Genomic DNA, 21,163 nt, shown 5'->3' on the forward strand with positions numbered 1-21,163 from the left:
TTCAAATGTGTTAATTAAAACCGCAGTTGGGGGTGCAAGGGTAGTTCAGTGGTAAAAGTCTTGCCTGCCATGCAGGAGGCTCAGGTTTGATTCCCTGCCCATGCACTTCCCCCACAAAATAAACGAACAAGGAAACAAACAAACAAACAAAAACCGACCAAACAAAAATTCAGCAAACGGTATTGCAATAACTGGATACTGACAGGGAAAAAGAATGAAATGTGACACCACCATACAACATACCAAAAAAAAAAAAAAAAAACCCACCACAATTGGAGATTGGTTGAGCAACTTTCCCTTACTCCTAGTAGATTCTGCTTCTTTTACCCACTGGTAATCACCTCTAACCGCCTGCTGTGCCAGTGGGGAACAGGTACCTCTGAAGTTCAGGTACTTTACTTAAACAGTTCTATGCTGTGATCTTAGCCCTTCCACTCATTCCAGACCAGTTTTTGATATATGTCTGGTTGTGATAACCCCAAAAGAGTTGTTCCAGACATTTCCTGGCTATTTGCTATCTGCTCTAGCAGTCTAAATAAAGTCTGACTTCCCTATGTTACCATATTGTTCCCTACATTAACATTAACATTTAAAGTCACTGCTGTAACACAGGACTTTTTTCTATCATTTTGCTATGTACCCTTTCTAAGTGTTATAACTTTTTGTCCTTTACTTCTGTTAAAGCCTATTTTTATATTTATTTGTTTTTGTGTGATGTACCGTATTTAGTGCTGTGCTAGTTTAAAACTGTTATGTACCCCCCAAAAGCCATGCTCTTCTAAGCCTTGCATGGGCAGGGTCACATCCTTATGGAAAACACTTAATCAAAAGGTCCCACCCAACAGTAGGTCTGCCCCCACAAGATTGGATTAGAGAAATATGGTTGCTTCTGGGAGAAGGGTCATCCCAGAGAGGACTTTCTCAAGTCAGTCTTTCTCAACAAAACAGGGCCAGGGGCCCAGAAAGGGGGTACAGTTTGGCTCCATAGCGCCCTTGGGTGTGGGTCAGGAAGGGCTCCAAAAGTTTCTCCAATGGCTCCCAGAAGTTGAACTTTCATAGCTTGCTAGCCAACTGCAACCCTTCAGCTAACTGTCTTCCTCAGTCCTTTCCTGTGTCTTTAAATCTCCACAGCCTGTGCTCCATCCAGGGAGGGTTGAAACAATCACTGCTGCTACCTTTGTCTGGTACTAGTTCCTCAGAGCCAGGAACCAGCAATCTGAATTTACTAATCAAAAGCCATGATGAGTGATTGGAATACCTATCCCTGTTCTTGGGGAAGAAGATTTTTGTGTTTCTTTTTGTTATCTGAACTAGCCAATGACTGGACCCTGCAGCCGCCTCTTGTGAAAGTGGGAGATTGGTGCCAATAGCTGCCACATGGAGAGAGCAATTTGCTATTTTCTAATCATAATTTATCTGCCTTTTCCTTTTCCCTAGGAGCAGTACAGTGTTCTTCTGACCTCTAGAGTTTCAAACTAATTGTTTCAGAAGTTCCAGTCTGTTTAATAGTTGTTTTGGAGCTCCCTCCTCTGCCATCTTCCCTGGAAGTTCTCTATAATCAACTTCTAAAATTCTAATAAACTAATCAAAACAATCTTTGATTAAATCAAAATCTGAATGAAATTCACACATTATGGCTGGTGGATACAGTGTTTAAATTTATTTTAATCTATACATTTTCCCATCCATCAGTTTGGTTTGTGTGTTTTTTAGATGAGGATGCCAGATTGTTTGTTCTTGTTCTTGTCTTTTGCTGTATAACAAACCACCTGGCTGAAAATAACTATTTATTATGATCTCCCATGGTTCTTTGGGTTGATTGGGCTCAAGAACAGTTCTTGATTGAGGTCTCTTTTGTTTAACATTTTTTTTATTGTGAAATACATATGTATGTTTATCTCTCTCTCTCTCTCTCTCTCTCTCTCTCTCTATATATATATATATATATATACATACATACATACACATACCTACATATATGTGTAAAGTGATAAATTTCAAAGTACATTTTAACCAGTAGTTATAGAAAAAAATTTCAAAGTATAGTATGGGTTACAGCTCCACCATTTCAGGTATTTCTTTCTAGCTGTTCTAAGACACTGGGGACTAAAAAGAAATATCAATGTAATGATTCGAGTCTTACTCATTTGTTAAATCCTATCTTCTCTGTTATGACTCCTCCTTCTCCTTTGATCCTTCTCCAAATCTTTAGGGATATTTGGGCAATGATCATTCTAACTTCTTCATGTTGGAAAGCAGTGTCAACATTATGGGGTAGGGGAATAGAACTGGTTAATGCTCTTGGAGAGACTGATAAGTATGGGTTTCAGGGTTTATCTGGCCTAAGAACTCTCTGGAGTTTTTAAGTTTCTGAAAAATAAACTTAGTGAGTGAAACTTTTATAGAGTCTCATTTAGAGCCCTGGGTATTCTTTAGGGTTTACAGGAATAGTGTTTGTTGGAGCTAGGCATATCATTGCAAATAGCAATATGTAGCTGAAGGTTGCATAAGGGTAACCTCCTGAGTATCCTCTCAATTTAATTTGAAATCTGTTAGCCACTGATACCTTATTTTTTTACATATCTTTTCTCCATTTTAGTCAGGATGGCATTTTCGATCCCACGGTGTCAGGGCCAACCTAATCCCTGGGAGTCATGTCCCACATTGCCAGCGAGACTTATACCCCTGGATGTCATGTCCCACGTAGGAGGGAGCATATAATGATTTTACTTGCAGAGTTGGGCTTAGAGAGAAAACAGTTACATCTGAGCAACAAAAAAGTTTGATTGAAGTCTCTTTTGCAGTTGCATTCAGATAGCTCTTGGGCTGATGTCATCTGAAGGCTCAACTGGGCTGGATGTCCAAAATGGCTTCATCACTCACACGTCTATCTCTCTTTCTCTGTGTCCCTTTCTTGTCCCTATCTCTTTCTCCACATGACATTTCATTCTCACAGACTTTTCCATATGGTTTGGCTTCTCATAACATGGTGATCTGAAGTTATTTGCACATTGCATGGCAGCTGAAGTGTTAAGAAATAGAAGATGCTAAACCAGTAAATGGTTACAGTTGCAATTTGCACAGCTATATATTTTTTCCTGACATAGTCAAATGGTCAAAGTAGTTCCAGCGTCAGCCTCAATAAAGGGCTTCACCTTTTCATGGGGGCATTAAGGTCCCATTGTAAATAATATGTAGGATAAAGTATATTTTTCCAGCCATATTTGAAAGATAAAAACTACCACATTTGTGCTGAAGAATTTCTAATTCTTCAGTAGATCTAGAATCTTGATTAGGTATAGGTTTGATTTTTTCCCCCCACCGGGTGGTGGGAAAGACTAATTCTGAGGTGGTATTGTGATCTTCCATCAGGAAGTCAGGACCACTTTAAGCTACATTTTTGGTTTGGGGTTTCTTGGGCTACATAAAAATGTGAATTACAGTTTATTTCAGTTTGCTGAAACGGCCAGAATTCAATATACTAGAAATGGGTTGGCTTTTACAATGAGGATTTATTGATTTACAATTTACAGTTTTACAGCCCTTAAAATATGCTAATTAAGGCATCAAGGGGATGATACCTGGACTCTGAAGACAGGCCACCAGCAGCGGGACACCTCTGTCGCATGAGAAGGCACATGACAACATTTGCTGGTCCTTCTTTCCCCAGTTGCGTTGCTTTCAATTTCTGCCTTTGGTGGACTATTCTCAGCTTCTCTGGGGCTTCTCTGAGCTCTGTCTCTCTTGGTTTCATCTCTTTTTAAAGGTCTCCAGTAAGGGGGTTATGATCCACCTTGAAGGAGTCAGGTCACATCTCAATTGAAGTAATGTAATAAAAAATTTCCATTTATAATAAGTCTGCACCCACAGAAACAGATGAAAAGAACATGGCCATACAGGAGCTATTCAAAAAAGTTGAAAAAAGCATCAAACTTCGATAGAATATGAATGAAGCTAATCTGGATAGGACTGGGGTAGATCAGAATACAGGGTAAAAGATGATGTCCATATTTTAAAACTTCAACTTCTGTGTGAGACAAAGGGAGAGATGTTTATTTGGTGCAAAATTTATATTTATATTTTGGATAGTGCATCATAGTTGAACACCACAGTACGTGGAATCTTGAATAGGGCGTGAATTCTTGTTGGTTTGCCCAGGTTAGTGTGATACCCCAAAATATCCCAGAGTAATTTGGGCAAAGTCCCCTTAGGGAACTGGGAAGAAAGGAAATATTCAATTTCCCCTTTAGGAGAACTTCTGATATTCTTGCAAGTAGCAAGACAGCCAAATCAATAGATTGAGTTCTCGATCTTGGGGTTTACCCCTATGAAACTTATTCTTGCAAAGGATAGGCTAAGTCTACTTAAAATTATTTTTTTTATTTTTAAAAAATCATAGGACTGAGAAAGGCTTCTTGACCAAAAGAGGGAAGAGAGAAATGAGATAAAATAAAATATCAGTGGCTGAGAAATTTCAAACAGAGCTAAGAGGTTATCCTGGAGGTTATTCTTATGCATTATATAGATACTCCTTTTCAGTTTATGGTGTACTGAGTGGCTGGGGGGAAGTACCTGAAACTGTTGAACTGTGTTCCAGTAGCCTTGATTCTTTTTTTTTCTCCTTTCTTCTTTGTTCTTTTCTCCTTCAACCTTTCTTAATTATATAATATAATATAAATACAAAACAAAGAAAGAAAAAAGCAACATTTTTCAGAGCACTCCTCAACAAACAGCCACAGGACAGATCCCAGAGTTTTCCATGGGCCACCATCCCACCATTCCAGATTTTTTCTTCCAGCTGCTGCAGAATATAGGAGGGTAGAAGGAATAAATGTTTTTTTTTTGTCATCACAATCAACCATTCACCTTCCTTTTAGCAAAAAATAACACATACACAAAAAAGCAATACATTTCACAGCACAGCATAACAGTCAATTGCAGAACAGATTTCAGAGTCTGGCATGGGCCACAACCCCACAATTCCAGGTTCCCACCTCTAGCTGCTGTGAGACCCCTAGACCTGATGCTTGAAGACGGCTGTGTTATGATACAGCTTTTACAGTGGGACTGCGTAGTTGTGAAAACCTTGTGTCTGATGCTCCTTTTACCTAAGTGTGGACAGAGTAAAAAATATGGATATAAAATAAATAAGTAACAGGGAGGATAAGGGGAAAAATAAATTGGGTGGACTGAAATGCTAGTGGTCAATGAGAGGGAGGGGTTAGGAGTAGAGGATGTATGAGTTTTTTATTTTTTATTTTAATCTGTTTTTCTGGAGTGATGCAAATGTTCTAAAAATGATCATGGTGATGAATATACAACTATGCGATGATATTTGATCCATTGATTGTATACTATATATGGACTGTATGTGTGTAAAGTTTTATCGATAAAAAAATTTATATATATAAACACCTTTTCCGGTGTCCATAACAGCTTCAAACTACCATATAGTACCAAACCCAATTTAAATGTGGGCTTATAGTCAGGAATATCCTTGGAGATTCTTTTTGTTTTCTTCTGGCATTATATTCAGTGGTAAAACCAGAAAAGGCATGTGTCCCCACTGTCTTTATCTACGGGGAAAAATATTTCTCTCTAGTTGACCAACTGTATGTGCTATGTTTAGGGTATCTTAGTTTTATTTTGGGGGCAGGAGGAGGTGTCTACCATCTAATACCCCTTCCCCCATATCTCTTGGATTTGTCTCTCAGAGCAGGCCCAGTCTCCAGGGCTTCACAACCCTTTGGATTTACACTTTCTTGTTACCATTTTTTTTTTTTACCACCTATTATTCCCTTTACTTCCCCTCAGGTTAAGTCATCATTTTTAAAAGTTGTTTTCTGTGTTTTGTCTATCATTTTTAGCTATCCTATAATGGGAAAGGTGTCAGTCTTGATCTAGTTTACAAGAATTCTGGAAATGAATGTTGATTAATATATTTTAATTCCAAAAGTATTTTGGAAGCAAATTTGTTTATTGAGTTGATCTCTACTTGACTATATTTGTTTTTCATCTTTAGTGGTAAGCATCTACTCATTTTTGTTCATTGAGTTCATTGATACAATTTAGTACACAGAATTTAGAAAATTTAGAATTGATAAAACATGGAATGTTTTGTTCCCAATATCCTGTATGAAACATTAGGAAAGAAAAAATATGTTAATATTTACTTTTAAAATGAGAATTGAGTATATAAAAAAGAGCTTTCATTACTGATTATTTGAAAGCATTCCTTGGAGCAACAATAGCTGCTGAAAAAAAAAAATGCCAGTCTAGTTTTTTTTTTTTTCCACAAGAAATGATACTGTGTACATTTCACATTGGAAATGATTCTTTTCACATTTTCTTAGGAAAGGAGAGCTGTTGAATGTGAAAAGTAGAGATTCTTCTATAATTTTAAAGGACCCTAACTGCTATGAAATTGATTTAAAAGAGAAACCAAAACATGAGAGAGATGGAGGCATGATGATATTAAAAGCAGCATGTTTTTGGGTGGCATTTGCTTTGGCACCATGTCAAGTGGCTCTGGCTGGCTAACTGCTCTCATTGGGATGGGATCCACCTTTCCACTCTGTTGAACAGCTCTGTGTTAATGTAGGAATGCCAAGGCACTTGGCTCTTTTTTAGCCATCATTTTGGTTAGTTACATCCCACTTTATCCTTGCAGAGCACTCAAAATCAAACCAGGTTCAGAGAGAGTCATGACTTCTCCAAGGTCATCCCCTGAGGCATTGGCAGGAAGATAGTCTGAATTTGACTGCAAGGCCAGGAATGCTTCTCACAAGGAAAGTGATTTGAAGAGTTTTATACATTGGGTGTGGGAAAGAGAAATTTTAGGATAGGTATGTAGAAATAGATAATAGGTAGCTGTAGCAACCAATTTTTTCTGATCTCTTCTATGATAAAAGCCTTAATTGGGTGAATTTCTTTGGATAACTCCAAAATCTCTACCTTGCCCTCTTTTTACTTTAATTTTTTTTATTTCTACTCCCATAACCCTTGATTATTTAGGCCTTTTATTTCATGTTTCGACTCTTTCAATGGATTAGTCATTAGTTAATAACCAGTCTCTCTTCCTTCCTTCCAAAAGCATTGATTTTTTCAAGTACTGTTCTTTTATGTTAGTCTTATATTTATAAACCTTCTTTGGCCCACTTTTACCTCTTGAAGAATGTCCATTTTCCTTAGCTGAAGATTTAAGACTTTTTGTGATTTGACCTCAAGTTATACCTAAAATAGTTTTCTCCGCACACTAGCTCTAGTCAAATGAACTGCTGACTTCTCTTCAAATCTAACAGTTTCTCCTGCTTAGAAAGGACTTCTCCCCACCCCTCAATGATTGCCACTTATCAAAATATTCCCCATCCTTCAAGATCTTCCAAATGAGAAAGCGTCTCAATGTAGCCTTCACCTCAAGTGTAATTTATTAATCTCTTCTTTTAGTTCTTATAGTGTAGTTGTACAATTCTGTGGCACTGGTCACGTGATATCTTGCATGGTAGTTATTTTGTATTTTGAGTTATTCCCTTTCCTAGCCAAAATGTTTTCAAGGATTGTCCATGTTTTATTGCTCTTTGAAGCTTTTCTGTAGCCCATCACAATGGCTGCCATACAGCAGACATTATAAATATATATTGAATAATTTTATTGTGTTTTTCTACATGGTTCTCAGAGTCGTTACACTGAATGTAATGGATGGTGACATTCCAAACATCCAAACCAACTCCAGTTCTCATAGTGTTTATATTGTTTAAAGCCTTGTTTAAGTGTCATCACTGCAGGGAGATTTGTGGGTTCACTGTAGACATGGTTAAACACTTCATGCTTTAGGTTTTTTGGTATTTTTTAAAGTCTTTTTTTGAGTCTCTATTTAGAGTACATTGTAATTTGTGTACAAGTCTGAGTCTTCTCATCTGATTGTGTGCCCCTTGGTGGGAGGTACTGCATCGTGGTTCTCAGTGTCCCCATACATTACTGTATTATCTGGATTATGGTAGGCTCCTAGCATGAGCATGAATGTTTGTTCTGTGTCTTAGTGTGTGTATATACTGCCCTTGACCCCTTCTTTGTTATAGACTATGAACCAGATGTAAACTACAAACTGCTTGGCTAATCTTTTTGTTTCATAGATTTTGATTACTATGCATTTATTTCTAAATGACTTTTGTTCTGTATTAGAAAAGCATATGCAATTTCAAGAGGAAATAATGTTTCACTTCTTATCCTTGAGCTTAAAAAATCATCTCTGGTTTCAGAAAATAGAGCATGATCTGGGTTTGTAGTTAAGGAAACCAGGCCTTTTTTAAACTTAAAGGACATGTCTAACCTTTTGAGCATTCATTGAGTCCCTGCTATGTATGGAATACTTGTCTTAAATGTTGCACATGAAAATTATTCTAAATAATGGTGTCTGCTCTGAAAAAGTTTAGAGGGTTTTCCCTACTCACCCCCATCAAGCCCACCACCATTCTGATCGAAATTGACCTTGCCTTCCTTTGTTCCTTGTATCTTTACACATTCATTAAATAATTTGTTTTCGCATTTGGAGTCGTGCAATAATCTGTAAATCCTTTCAGGGCAGGTATTCTGTCTTATTTATTGTATCTAGGGACATAGAGCCTAGCATAGAATAGGCATTCAGTAAGTATTTATTAAATATTAGTTTTGCAAGCAGAGTATGATCCAATATAAAGACTCTAGGGTAGAGGGAGTTTATGTTGAGGAACAAGGTAGTAGGTCACTGAGGCTGGAGCAGAGATGATTACTGGCTCAACATGAGGTCAAAGGCAGTGGAGCTAGAACACATAGAACAGTGTTACTCAACCTCAGCATTTTGCTATTTGGGGCTGGATAATTCTTTATTGTTGGGGGTGATCCATGAATTACTGGACACTTAGCATCACCTTGACCTCCTCCAAGTAGCTTCCAGTAGTATCTCCTCCCAAGTTCTGCCAACCAAAAATGCCTCAAGACATTGCCTTATGTCCCAGAGGGGTCAAACTAGATTCAGTAAGAAACACTAATATAGAACCTTATAGATGATGTTACTGAATTTAGATTCAATTCTAAGTGAAACAGGAAGCCATAGGAGGGTTTTAAGCAGGAAAATGCCGCATAATAATTTAGGTTGTTAAAAGATTACTCCGTGAACTGAATATATTGTCAGGGACAAGGGTAGCAGCAGAGACTTCTGTGGTGAGAGCAGCATGGAAGGCTGAAGTCGTTGTGAAGGAAGAAGGGAAATTTGAGCTGGACCTTGAAGGGAGAGGATGGAATTAAACAAATGTCGAAGAGTAGAAACAAATCTGGTTTGAAAAGGGTACATATGAAATTACAAGGGGCGGAATAAACAAGGCGCATTTAGGGAATAACAGGAGTTTCAGGTATCCTTAACCCACTTGCCTGCCTGCCCTGCTTATCTCCCATTGGCTTTCCTTACTTCCTCAGCATTCCAGTCTGGAAATTCTGGGGTGAGTATTGCATTTAAGCACTCACTCTGGCAGCAGCAAGGATGGATGGGAGGGGTGCAAAAGGGGTAGGCAGTGGGAGGAGCAGTCAGGAGTCTGGTGTATAATCCAGGTGAGAAATTATGAGAACTTGCAAAGAGCAGTGAAAATGGAGAGGGAAGTTAAGGATCAGATAAGACTTCACACATTATTTTTGAAAGACTCTGTTTTTTGTATTTCTTGCCGTATTATTTCTGTTAAAAGTGCCAATATTTGAATATTATTTTATTCCATTCAGATGGAGTCATTCAGATATTTTTAGTTTAAAGGAACGTCTTAGAAGTGGCTCATTTTCATGTATATAAGTTGTTTAGCAGTAACAACTTCTCTAAAATAATCCTTTGGGTTTTGGAATCTGTAAAGCAATGGCTGGGGCATCCTGAATGTCTTTGCATAGCTTTTTCTCTTTTATTCAACAAATGTCTCCAGCGTATGCAGAACACTCATTAAACATTGTAAACCTTGATTATTGAAATTTGGCAAAATAAATGCATTTCTTTTCCCTTTTAAGACTCCGTCTCCTTGAAATTGCTCCGATCAGTTTATTATCTTTTCTCAATGTTGTTACTTTACTTTAAACTGCATCATCTCGTGCAGGGATTATTGCAGTTCTCCTATCTATCCTCCTTCTCTGCCTCCAACCTCAACTACTTACAATATATTTCCCAAAACCAATAGAGCAATCTTGCGAAACAGAAGTATGATCATATCAGTTGACAATTTAAAACCATTCAGTGGCTTCCTTTTGCTTTCAGAATTTAAAAAAAAAATCCCAAAGCCTCAAGCAATATTAAAAGTTCTTTCTTTAGCCATATTTCCTACCTCTCCCATCACCTCCCAAGCACTAACTCTATTTCATTTTCTCAGAATGGCAGCCCTTTTTGCCTAGTTTTCTCTCATGCCTCCCCATATCTTGTTTCCCCTTTGACTATGGCTCAAATTTTAGGACTCAGCTTAAGTATACCCACATGTCGGAGATATTGTGGTTTTGGCTCCAGACCACCTCAGAAGAATGAACATCATAATAAGGCAAGTCACACAATTTTGGGGGTATCCCAGGGCATATAAAAGTTATGTTTACAGTATGCTGTAGTCTGTTAGGTGTGCAATAGATTATGTCTAAAAACACAATGTGCATATCTTAATTTTTAAATATTCTATTCCTAAAAAATACTAATCATCATCTGAGCCTTCAGCAAATTTTAACCTTTTTGCTGGTGGAGGGTCTTGCCTCAATGTTGATGGTTGCTGACTGATCAGGGAGGTGGTTCCTGAAGGTTGGGGTGGCAATGGCAGTTTTCTGTAGCAAGACAACCATGAAGTTGACTCATCAATTGACTCTTCCTCTCATGAAAGATTTCTCTGTGGCATGCAAAGCTGTTTGATGGCATTTTACCCACAGTAGAACTCATCCATGAAGATTGGCATCAACTTCTTCCAAGCTCCTTTTAGTTTTTGATATTTTAACCTCTTCCCATGAATCACAAATGTTCTTAATGGCACATAGAATGGTGAATCTTTCTCAGAATCTTTTCAACTTACTTTGTCCTGATGCGTCAGAGGAGTTACTGTCAATGGCCGCTATAGTGCAATAAAATATATTTCTTAAATAAGAAGACTTTAATGTTAAAAGGACTCCTTCATCCATGGCCTGCAGAATGTATGTTGTGTTTGCAGGCTTGAAAACATTAATCTCATTGTACATCTCCATCAGAGCTCTTGGATGACTAGGTTCTTTGTCAATAAGCAGTAATATTTTGAAACAGGTATTTTTTTTCCTTAGCAGTAAATCTCAAAAGTGGATGTAAAATATTCATTAAGCCATGTTGAAAGCAGATGCACAGTCATCCAGGCTTTGTTGCTCCATTTAGAGAGTTCAGGCAGAGTAGATTTAGCATAATTCTTAAGGGCCCTAAGATTTTCATAATGGTAAGTGAGCATTGGCTTCAACTTCAAGTCACCAGGTGCATTAGAGCCTAACAAGAGAGTCAGCCTGTCCTTTGAGTCTTTGAAGTCAGATATTAGCATCTCCTTTCTGGCTCTGAAAGTCCTAGATAGCATTTTCATCCAGTATAAGATTGTTTTGTCTACTGAAAATCTGTTGTTTACTGTGTCCATCCTCATCCATGGTCTTAGCTAGAACTTCTAGATAACTTGCAGCTTCTACATCAGCACTACCTGCTTCACTTTGTACTTTTATGTTATCGAGACATCTTCATTCCTTAACCTCATGAACCAACCTCTCTTAGTGTCCTATGCACCTTTTTTTCTGCAGCTTCCTCACCTCTTTCAGACTTCATAGAATTGAGGAGATCTTGGGCCTTATTCTAGATTAGGCTTTGGCTTAAGTGAATACTGTAGTTGGTTTGCTCTTCTATCCAGACTACTAAAACTTTTTCCATATCAGCAATAAGGCTGTTTCATTTTCTTATTTGGGTGTTCACTGGAGCAGCACTTTTAATTTTCTTCAATAGCTTTTCCTTTGCCTTCACAACTTGGCTTTAACTGTTTGGCACAAGAGATTCAGCTTCCAGCCTATCTCAGCTTGCAATATGCCTTCCTGACTAAGCTTAATCATTTCTTGCTTTTGATTTAAAGTGAAAGACATGTAATTCTTCCTCTCTTGAACCTTTAGAAGTCATTAAAGGATTATTAATTGACCTAATTTCAATATTATTGTTTCTCAGGTAGTAGCGAGGCCCCAGGAGAGGTAGCAATACGGGGTATTGGCCAGTGAGTGGGGCAGTCAGAAGACTTACAACACTTATCCATTAAATTCAGTCTCATATATATTCATGGTTCAAGGCACCCCAAAATAATTACAATAGTAACATCAAAGATCACTTGTCGCGCATCACCATAACAGATATAATAATAATGAAGAATGTGAAATATTGTAAAGAGTACCAAAACATGGCACCGAGACACAAAGTGAGCTCATGCTGTTGGAAAAATGATGCCATTTGACTTGCTTGACATAGGTTTGCAAGAAATCTTCAATTTTTAAAAAAATGTTGTATCCGTAAAGTGCAATAAAGTGAAGCAGAATTAAGTGAGGTGTGCCTGTGCAATCCATGCCTACCCCTTATGCAATCCATGCCTACTTTGGGTCCAGTTGGGCACCCCTACTGGATGCACCCATGGCATGCTGAGCTCACTCTTATTGTCGACCTTTAGCATGATATTGTGAATGCCTGTTGATTTGTCAGCTCTGCCACTATACTGTAAGCCACTGTGTCTTATCTATCATTTTATTTCCAAGGTCTAACTCTAGTAGAGTATCATTGAATGAATAAACTGATGTTTGTTCATCCATCAACAAACATTTATCAAGAGTGTCCATTCTATGTTGAGTACTGTGCTGGAGTTTCAGTGGCACTTACCCTGAGATCTAAAGCATAGATAGGAATTAGCTAAAAGAAGCTGGGTGTAAAGAGTCTTTTGGGTGGAGAGAGAAAACACTCTTTGCAGGAGGAGGTAATCTGTAGGTAATGAGTGGCTGAAATAATCCAGTTTTGTCTGCAATGAGAGAGGGAGAGTCTAGGCTGGTGAGTGTGATATAAGGGAAAACCAGGTGGGGTCTGCAGGTTATGATCATTTTTCTTTCATTCTGATGTTCTGTCAAAATAGAGTAAGAAAGCATGGAGATAGTCCAGGCTGACATGCATGACCTGTTGATCCAGCCAGTGTGCATAGGTTATTATAGTTTCCTTGGTGACAATATTTGGAAAGTCTTCCCTTTATTGCCATCTTGGCACCTCTAATATGGACTTGAGTGACTTAGTGTAAATAGGGCTTGAAACTGTAATATTTCTAGCTGTTTCTCTTTCCCTATCCTCTCAAAGGATTTACATTTCTATCAATAAGAAATATAGTCCTAAATTTTTTTTGTATGGATAATTAGCAGTTCAATAATTGCTAGTCAGGAAAACAGGAGAATGCATACATGCTACTTATTCATTTAAAAAATATTTATTGGGATTCTACTATGAATCATGCACTGTTCTAAGGTATTCAGGATACAAAGGAAAACAAACATGGTCCAGATCATCACGTTACTTGCAGTCAATTTAGTGTAAGAGACAGATAAATACACAGACAATTTCAAAGCAGTGTGGTGAGTATTATGACAAGAGAAAGAATAAAGTAACAGACAGGAGCATAAAGGATGAAATCTAAGCTAACGTGACTCACCTATCTCACCTATGAAGTGGGGGAAACTACTAGAAAAAACAAGAGCTGATTTAAGTCTTAAGTGTGACTAGGACTGAGCCAATGGAAGAGTACAGTATAGGATATTTCAGGTGGAGGAAGCTGGACACAAATGGCATTCTTGAGAGACACACATACAGGGAATTACATATGATTGAAAGTGACTGTGGTGTAGGATCCAGACAGAGGAGAAATGAAAGATGAAGTTACAGTTGTGAACAAAGACCTACAGCGAAGACATAGGACTTACAAAGGCAGGAGTGAGTAAGTCCTGTGGGTGCCACCCTAAAATGTAGCCAGAACCCAACTACCTTTTCCCTCTTGGCTACCACCACTCTGGTTCCAACTACCACAGTCTCTCCTATGGATTATCACAACAGCCTCCTAACTAGCTTTAATCGTCCTTGAACCTATACAGTTTGTTCTTAGCACATCAGAGTGTTTAGATTATAAACAACTTTTATCACTTCTTCATTTAAAATCTTCCAATGGTTTCCCATTCCATTCAGCATAAAAGTCCAAATTCTTTGTAGTTCTCCTTGGTACTTATTATTACTATTTAAAATATAAAAATTTGGCTTATTTATGTTGTTTATTGTTGTCTCCTTCAGTAGAATAGAAACTCCAGTAGAATAGAAACTCTGCAAGAGCAAAAAGTTTTATCTGTTTTGTTTGCAGATGTATCACAGTACCTAGAACTGTTCCTGGTACTATGTTGGCAGTCCATATTTGTTGAAACAATGAATGACTAAAACTCCAGATTTATCATGATATTTATCTCATTACTCACTATTGAGCACATTTATTTCAACTCATCCCATCTTTACCCTACTTTCTCTTCCCTTTCCCTCCCCCCAATTCAAACAATTATACTTTCCTGGAATGAACTGGTTTTATGAGTATATATTAACATATTTGTCTCCCAGGTACATTTTCATTCTTAGCCAAACTTGGGACTAAGTCAATATATGCTTTTCTTTCTTGTGTCAGCTACCCATCCCTGTGATGAGTTATCTGAGAACATGATTAGATCCACGTGTGCGAGCCAGGGGTGAAATCTGAGCATGTTGATGAAAGGAAAGCAGTGTTCTGACAAACTGTAACAGGATCTGAATGAAAACAGTCACCAGGTTTCTAGTGTAAATCGCATTCTCATCTTTTAAAGCCAGCCTCTCCATTTCCTCGGACTGGTCATATTCCTACTCTTGGTACTGCTGCTTCCATGCTGTGAAAATGAACTCTTCTGTTTTCTCAGTCTCCATAGGGGTATCAACCATTTGATTTCTCCATAAATAGAGCAGAGAAATATAACCATAAGATAATATTGTGGATTCGTTTAACAATATTCACTTAGTGAATAAAAGAGCTAGGCCATTTATTACATTTTCTGCTCTTCCAGTCAGTCAATGTTATTGAGTCCAGTGAGCAATGTTTGAAATGTCTATTCTGATCAGGGAGGCCATTAATTACCTTAAATGACAGTGTTTAATATATTATTAAACAATTACTTTCATATACTAAGAAGGGTGAGAAATGGTCTTCTACGTACCTTCTCAAGCTTCCTTTCACACCTTCAATCTGTGTATACTGAATACCTTCTAGGTGAATGCATACTGCTGAACACTAAGGAGAGAAGGCATGGTGCTTGCTTTGAGGTCCTCCTTGTGCTTATATTAACAACCATAACCAGTACCACCACTGCTACTGCCACCATTTATCAAGTCTATTGTGTAACAATGCCTACCATTTAAGTTCCTACAAGAGGCTTTACCTCTGTGACTTCATTCAGTAGTTCTAATAACCCTTCAAGGTAGGCATATATGTCCATTGTTTATAGTTACAAATTGTCCAGAGAAAGCTTAATGAACAATAAACCTATAATATGTGAAGCTGCAAAGTTAAGTCTAAATTTAACAAATATTCAAAGCTGTAGCAAAGGAGGTGTCATGTGGCAGTGGTAGGTGTAATTGCCAGGAGGAATGATGTGAGGAAGATATAGTTCCTGCCCTCAAGGAGCTTACATTCTGGTTGATAACTTTATCAAGCAAAGTGAGCATTTCACCAGAAAAATTGTTGGTTTCTTTTGGTAATCTTAACACCCATCTGGAAATACTACTGGATGGCAAACAGGAGTAACCTCTCCCCATGGTTTTGTTCCCTCTTTCTACAGAAAGGAGCTGGGTATCACCTGGATCTCTTTTGGGTGGCCATCCTCATGGTGATTTGCTCCTTCATGGCTCTCCCCTGGTATGTGGCTGCTACTGTCATCTCCATTGCTCACATTGACAGTTTGAAGATGGAGACAGAGACTTCTGCACCTGGAGAACAACCAAAGTTTCTAGGCGTGAGGTATGTTAAGTCAGAGGAAAATTGCTCTACGAATCGCCTTGTGCACATACCTGTGAGTCAAGCATAAGGACAGGGGTAGATTTGGAGGAAAAAGAACTGGTGATAACTAGCTTATCCTAAATTTTTCCGTTCTAGAAGGGACTAAGTTCTCATCAGAAAGATAATCTTCAATAAGTTTTTGAGTTCACTTTTGCTTATGATGCAAAATTTTTCTTTGTCACGAAAGGCTAAATGTTGCAACACACAGACACAAATAGGGCATTCATTTCCTTTAGCGTGCAGGTCAATTTTGTGATGTGGCACGTGCTGCATCATGATCATGTGGAGGTCAAACCTTTTAATCTTTCAGTCCTATTGAGTTGCCCTAAAACTCTTGAGTATGCTGTGATTTTTAAGATTCTCAGAAGGGAAAGGAATTCTTATTTTCCAGTTTGTTTTCTGTCCCCATAAGCACTGAGAAACTTTGACCCTCATCTGCTAAATTTGGGTAGCCATGAAAGGCAGTAGTGCAAGACCTTTATACTCTATTGAGGACTTTTTTGCAGCATACTCTGCTCATAAGTACTTGGATGGATAACTCACAGGACAAAACCATCATTTCCCACGCCACAACAGTGGGTGATTCTTTCTTGGGGGAGGGGTGTTGGTTGGGAATCATATTTGTTAAAAAGTACTTTTGTTGTTATAGATTTGGAAATTAGACTGATGGGATTTATTGTACTCATGAAATTTCCTTGAGCTGTTTGTTAATTAGCATGTGGGACAATGTAATATTTGTTTCCTGTGAAAGAAGGCGTAATTACACAACAGTACAGGTTGTTTAAAAATAAGGGCTTCAACGAGGCCATTAATTGATGGACCAAAAGCAAGTGATTTTTCTTTCTTACTTCTAAAAGGAACAAAGATTTAGCAGGCTCATTAAATTTTCTCTTTAAGAATTCAAATTATAGACTGCAGTATGTTAAAAAGAATTTTTATAGTTATGTTGAGTTATATGCTGACCTTGAAGTATTTATTACATCATATCAACACCTTTGGTGTTTCAGCCAATCATTAATTTGGCCAATATAAGGTCTTTTTTTTTGGAGGCAAAAAAAACCCAAGAAGATATTTATGAAAACAAGAGTTACATTGGTAATCTTTTTTTTTTTTTTTGGTATGCTGTGCGGTGGGAGTCATATTTCATTCTTTTCTATATGAATATCCTGTTATTGCATCACCATTGTTGAATATGTTTTATTTTGGTGTTTTTTGTTTTTTGTTTTTTTTTTATGCATGGGCTGGGAATTGAACCTAGGTCTCCTGCATGGCAGGCAAGAATTCTGCCACTGAACTACCATGTACCCCCTGATTGGTAATCTTTTGATTTGGTTTCAGGGAACAAAGAGTCACTGGAACACTCGTGTTTATTCTGACTGGTCTGTCGGTCTTTATGGCTCCCATCTTGAAGGTAAATATATGAAATACTCTCTTCTTCCTTCTTCCCTGAATACTGACAGATAATTAGACATGTGAAGAATAGAATTCCTTATGAAATGTTTACAAGATTATCACCAGAGTTCTATAACACACTGAAACACAGGGGTCAGGTAGAAACAGGACTTTGAAAGCTCTTTCTTAATATCTTTCTTGCTCCTTCAACCCCTTCCCCTATAATAATAATTATTATTTTTGCACTCATTAGATTGAACTATATGAAGTTACCAGTATTCGCACTTTTTTTATCTATGAAAATGGTGATTTCATTTAGTTCAAACTAATATTAATCTAGACTGATTTCCTCCTCCCCCTACATTTTTTAATTCTGTTAACCTCCCTACATCCGTTCTTCCCGTTACTCTCCATTTACTGTCCCTTAATCCTACTTCCTGCTGGACTTCTGTTTAACATGAGAAATTCAGGATGATCATTTTGCATTTTTCCTCCTGTGCTTGATTTTTGTTTTGTTTCCATTTTCTTTGAGTCAGGAGGCCTGATAATCTACAAAGAGATACTAGAGTAAAATCACTATATTATAGTTATAAAACTTTGGGAGTGAACTTCTGAAAAAACAATTATATGAATATTAAGAAAATTAGTTGGAGTTGATAAATAGTTTTGACTGATGGAGTCAACAGCTGCCTAGATAGATCAAATACAAGCTAAATGTGAAAGCCTATTTGGAAGCAGAAATAGGACGAAAGAAGATTACATTTCATGAAGCTTCCAATTTTCTTTTTGTAATGCAAGCATTTTTGTATTTTAGAACAATACCAGCCAACGATTGATCATTTGTTATCGATACTTGGCACTGTAGACCTAAGAGCTATAAACAAACACTTTTTTAACAGTATGCTTCCAAATTTTAACATTATGCTTCCAGATTTCTCTCTGAAGTTTTTAAATTTTTAAACAATTCTAATTTTTAAGGTTTTTAAAGGTTTTATTTCATTGCACAAGTAATGGAACAACACATTCCTGCACAGAAATTAAAAAAACAAAAAATAGTAAAAGACAAAAGCCCTCGATTTCTCTTAAATTAGCACATTTATATGACAATCACCAAACAGATGAATTTGAGGAAAAATTAGCACTGTAACTCCTTAACCCAAAGAAAAGAGTGACTTTGCCTTTAGAGTATTTAGACTAATGCATACATTATGCACAAAATACTTGGTAAACAGATAAAAGATTTAATTATTCATCCTTTCTGCTTGTTTTTCACTGTATTTAGTAACTGGTTAAATTAATTTATGACTGGAATCATGGAGGAATATTTACCTCATGTCACACATGCGAAAATAAGATTAAAAATAACCTTAGAACAATTGTTTCTGTTTTATACAGAGGACTATAAAAGCAGAAAGATTTTATATTCTCACAGAGACAGAAGGAAATTTATTGCCACGTTTGCCCATGCACAGCAAGTTGTGTAGGTAGGTTTGAAATAGGAGTGGGTTTTGCAGCATTCAGTCCACTGCCAAAATGCTTTATGTTTCTATATCACCCCATAGACACCAGCTTGTCAGCTGGTGGAAAAGACCTAATGGCAACTTACAGTATAGACAACTGGACCTCAGCTGGAGACACAATTTTAAGAGAGTTCATTGGAGGCAATTCTGACCGCATGATGTAGAAGGATCTATTGCAGATGTGAATATACCCTAGGGTTTCTTAAAGAGAATTAACATGATCCAACTGCAAAGTGTCTCTTGTGTGATCTCCTGGTACTTACCCATCTTTGAGGGGTAAATGGACAGAAAGCTTTCATCAGTTAAATTTACTCATTTTAAATTACTTAGTTCAAATTTACTCATTATCCCACCCATTTTCTTAAATTTTTATGATAATTCTCATTAATTCATAAAATATTAATTCAAGAATGTTAGATATATTTAAAAGTTCACTTTTATTTTAGTTTCAGCAAATTGGCTTTAGTCCTAGGGAATCTGTCTGCTGACTAATCATATGTAATTCTAAAGGGACACAGAGAACAGTTACGGTATAAATTGCTATTTTTAAGAAGAGATGCAAGACTCACATCTTCAACAACGCCTCTTCCTCACTATTTTCTCACCCTGCACCCAAATATGGCTGCAGAGGAGTTAACTCTGAAAGCCTTTTTATTCCTTATGATGATTCTTTTTGCCTCCGTATGCAAAACGCCTTAATATTTACAGGAACAGACAAGAATACAGAGAAAGGAAAAAGAGAGATAGATGTTCAGGATCAAGATGAGCTTGCTTTTCTGTGACCTTCCTTAAGTAATCCATGGTTTGGCTCACCCTCATTCAGCTTCCAGTGTCCATAATTATGGTTATTTCCACCTAACAACGTTGGATCACCCCCAGAGTACCATGGTAAGAGTCAGTGAAATAGGTAGTCCAGCAAACATTTTTGTTTGACCAGCTTTTGCCCCATATGTGGAAAATGAAATTGTTTTGTTAATGTGGTTTCCAACATATTGTGGAAAACCTAGATTTAAAAACAACAAGAATAAAATAGTCTAGCACTGGCTACTTTGCTTCCTTACTTGAGAAAGTCAGGCTTCCCTTACCTTGGGAATCCCATGTCCTGATAGAGTCTGCTAATTTCAGACCATGTGTGCTCCTTTTTCTCATTGAAGTTTGGGGCTTTCCGTACATAGCTATTGTTAGCACACTTGAAAAGTCAATACAGGAAGAGGCAGACATTGAAGGTACTAAAACCTAAGTTATGACTAAGAAAAACTCAAGAGTATAACAATTAACTTCAGAATTCACACAGAAAGTGGTGTCAGGGATTTACTTCAGAGGAGGGGCAGTTTTTTCCTCCACCATGTGACTATGTGTTTTTTAAAGAAACATTTGACAACTTCAGAGACTGGTTTTACTTATGCGTTTGCCTTTGAAAGGCAAAGCAAATGAATGAGATCAAGAGAAATGTGTGACTTTTAGTTTTTCAAAGGAATGTCTCATCACCTTCTCTGTCCCACTGCCCATGTTCCTTATAAAGTTAGTGGCTTCAGATGATCCTAATAATTTTCTCCCAAGCATTAAGCAGTTTAAGTCGTTGTTCCTCATGCCTGCTTATGTAAGTATACTTTGAACATGAAGTTTTTGATCTCTGTTTTGATCTCTTTGCTGAAATTTGTCTTTTTATGTGGAAGAATGCAAGAAATTATAGTGTATTAGTTTTCATTTCACAAGGATACCCTTTGACCTTAGCCAGCTATAGCCCATACATGCCTCAAAGTACTGAATCTAACCACTGATTCGGTACAGAACTGTTGGGAAGCAAGAATAACTGGCTTCCAAAGCTGGTTAAACAGCTTAGATTTGTACTTCCGCTCTGGAAATATTGCCTGAGCTATTATTCTGTATGGGTTGGGGAATTAAGGGAGAACTAAAAAGGAGCAAAAAGTTGAAAGTCAACTTGAGCATACGTTTTCCATTCTTTTGGCAAGCCTAAAGAAATAAAGATCAAGTAAAGTTCAAGCTTTGCTTGAATTAGTTTTTTCTTTAACATGAGAAGTGGCCAAAATTTATCTTTAAGATTTATTTAGTATTCTGAAGTGTGGGAGATGGCATTTAATTTGTGTTCAGCAACCATTTGTTGAACTCCTACAACAAGCC

The 21,163-nt window shown here is 37.4% G+C and overlaps 1 protein-coding gene across 4 annotated transcripts in view; it reads left to right on the plus strand.

The window, feature by feature from the left end:
* SLC4A4 (solute carrier family 4 member 4) overlaps nt 1-21,163 on the plus strand; it is a 434,558-nt gene that overhangs the window by 397,680 nt on the left and 15,715 nt on the right. For all 4 annotated transcript variants that reach the window (XM_077137062.1, XM_077137060.1, XM_077137063.1 and 1 more), the window contains exons 19-20: nt 15,892-16,070; nt 17,448-17,520. In XM_077137062.1, the coding sequence (XP_076993177.1) occupies nt 15,892-16,070; nt 17,448-17,520 (252 nt within the window). The remainder of the gene's footprint in view (nt 1-15,891; nt 16,071-17,447; nt 17,521-21,163) is intronic.

The sequence above is a fragment of the Tamandua tetradactyla genome, chromosome 19 (assembly GCF_023851605.1).
Source record: "Tamandua tetradactyla isolate mTamTet1 chromosome 19, mTamTet1.pri, whole genome shotgun sequence".
In the NCBI taxonomy this organism is placed as follows: Eukaryota; Metazoa; Chordata; class Mammalia; order Pilosa; family Myrmecophagidae; genus Tamandua; species Tamandua tetradactyla.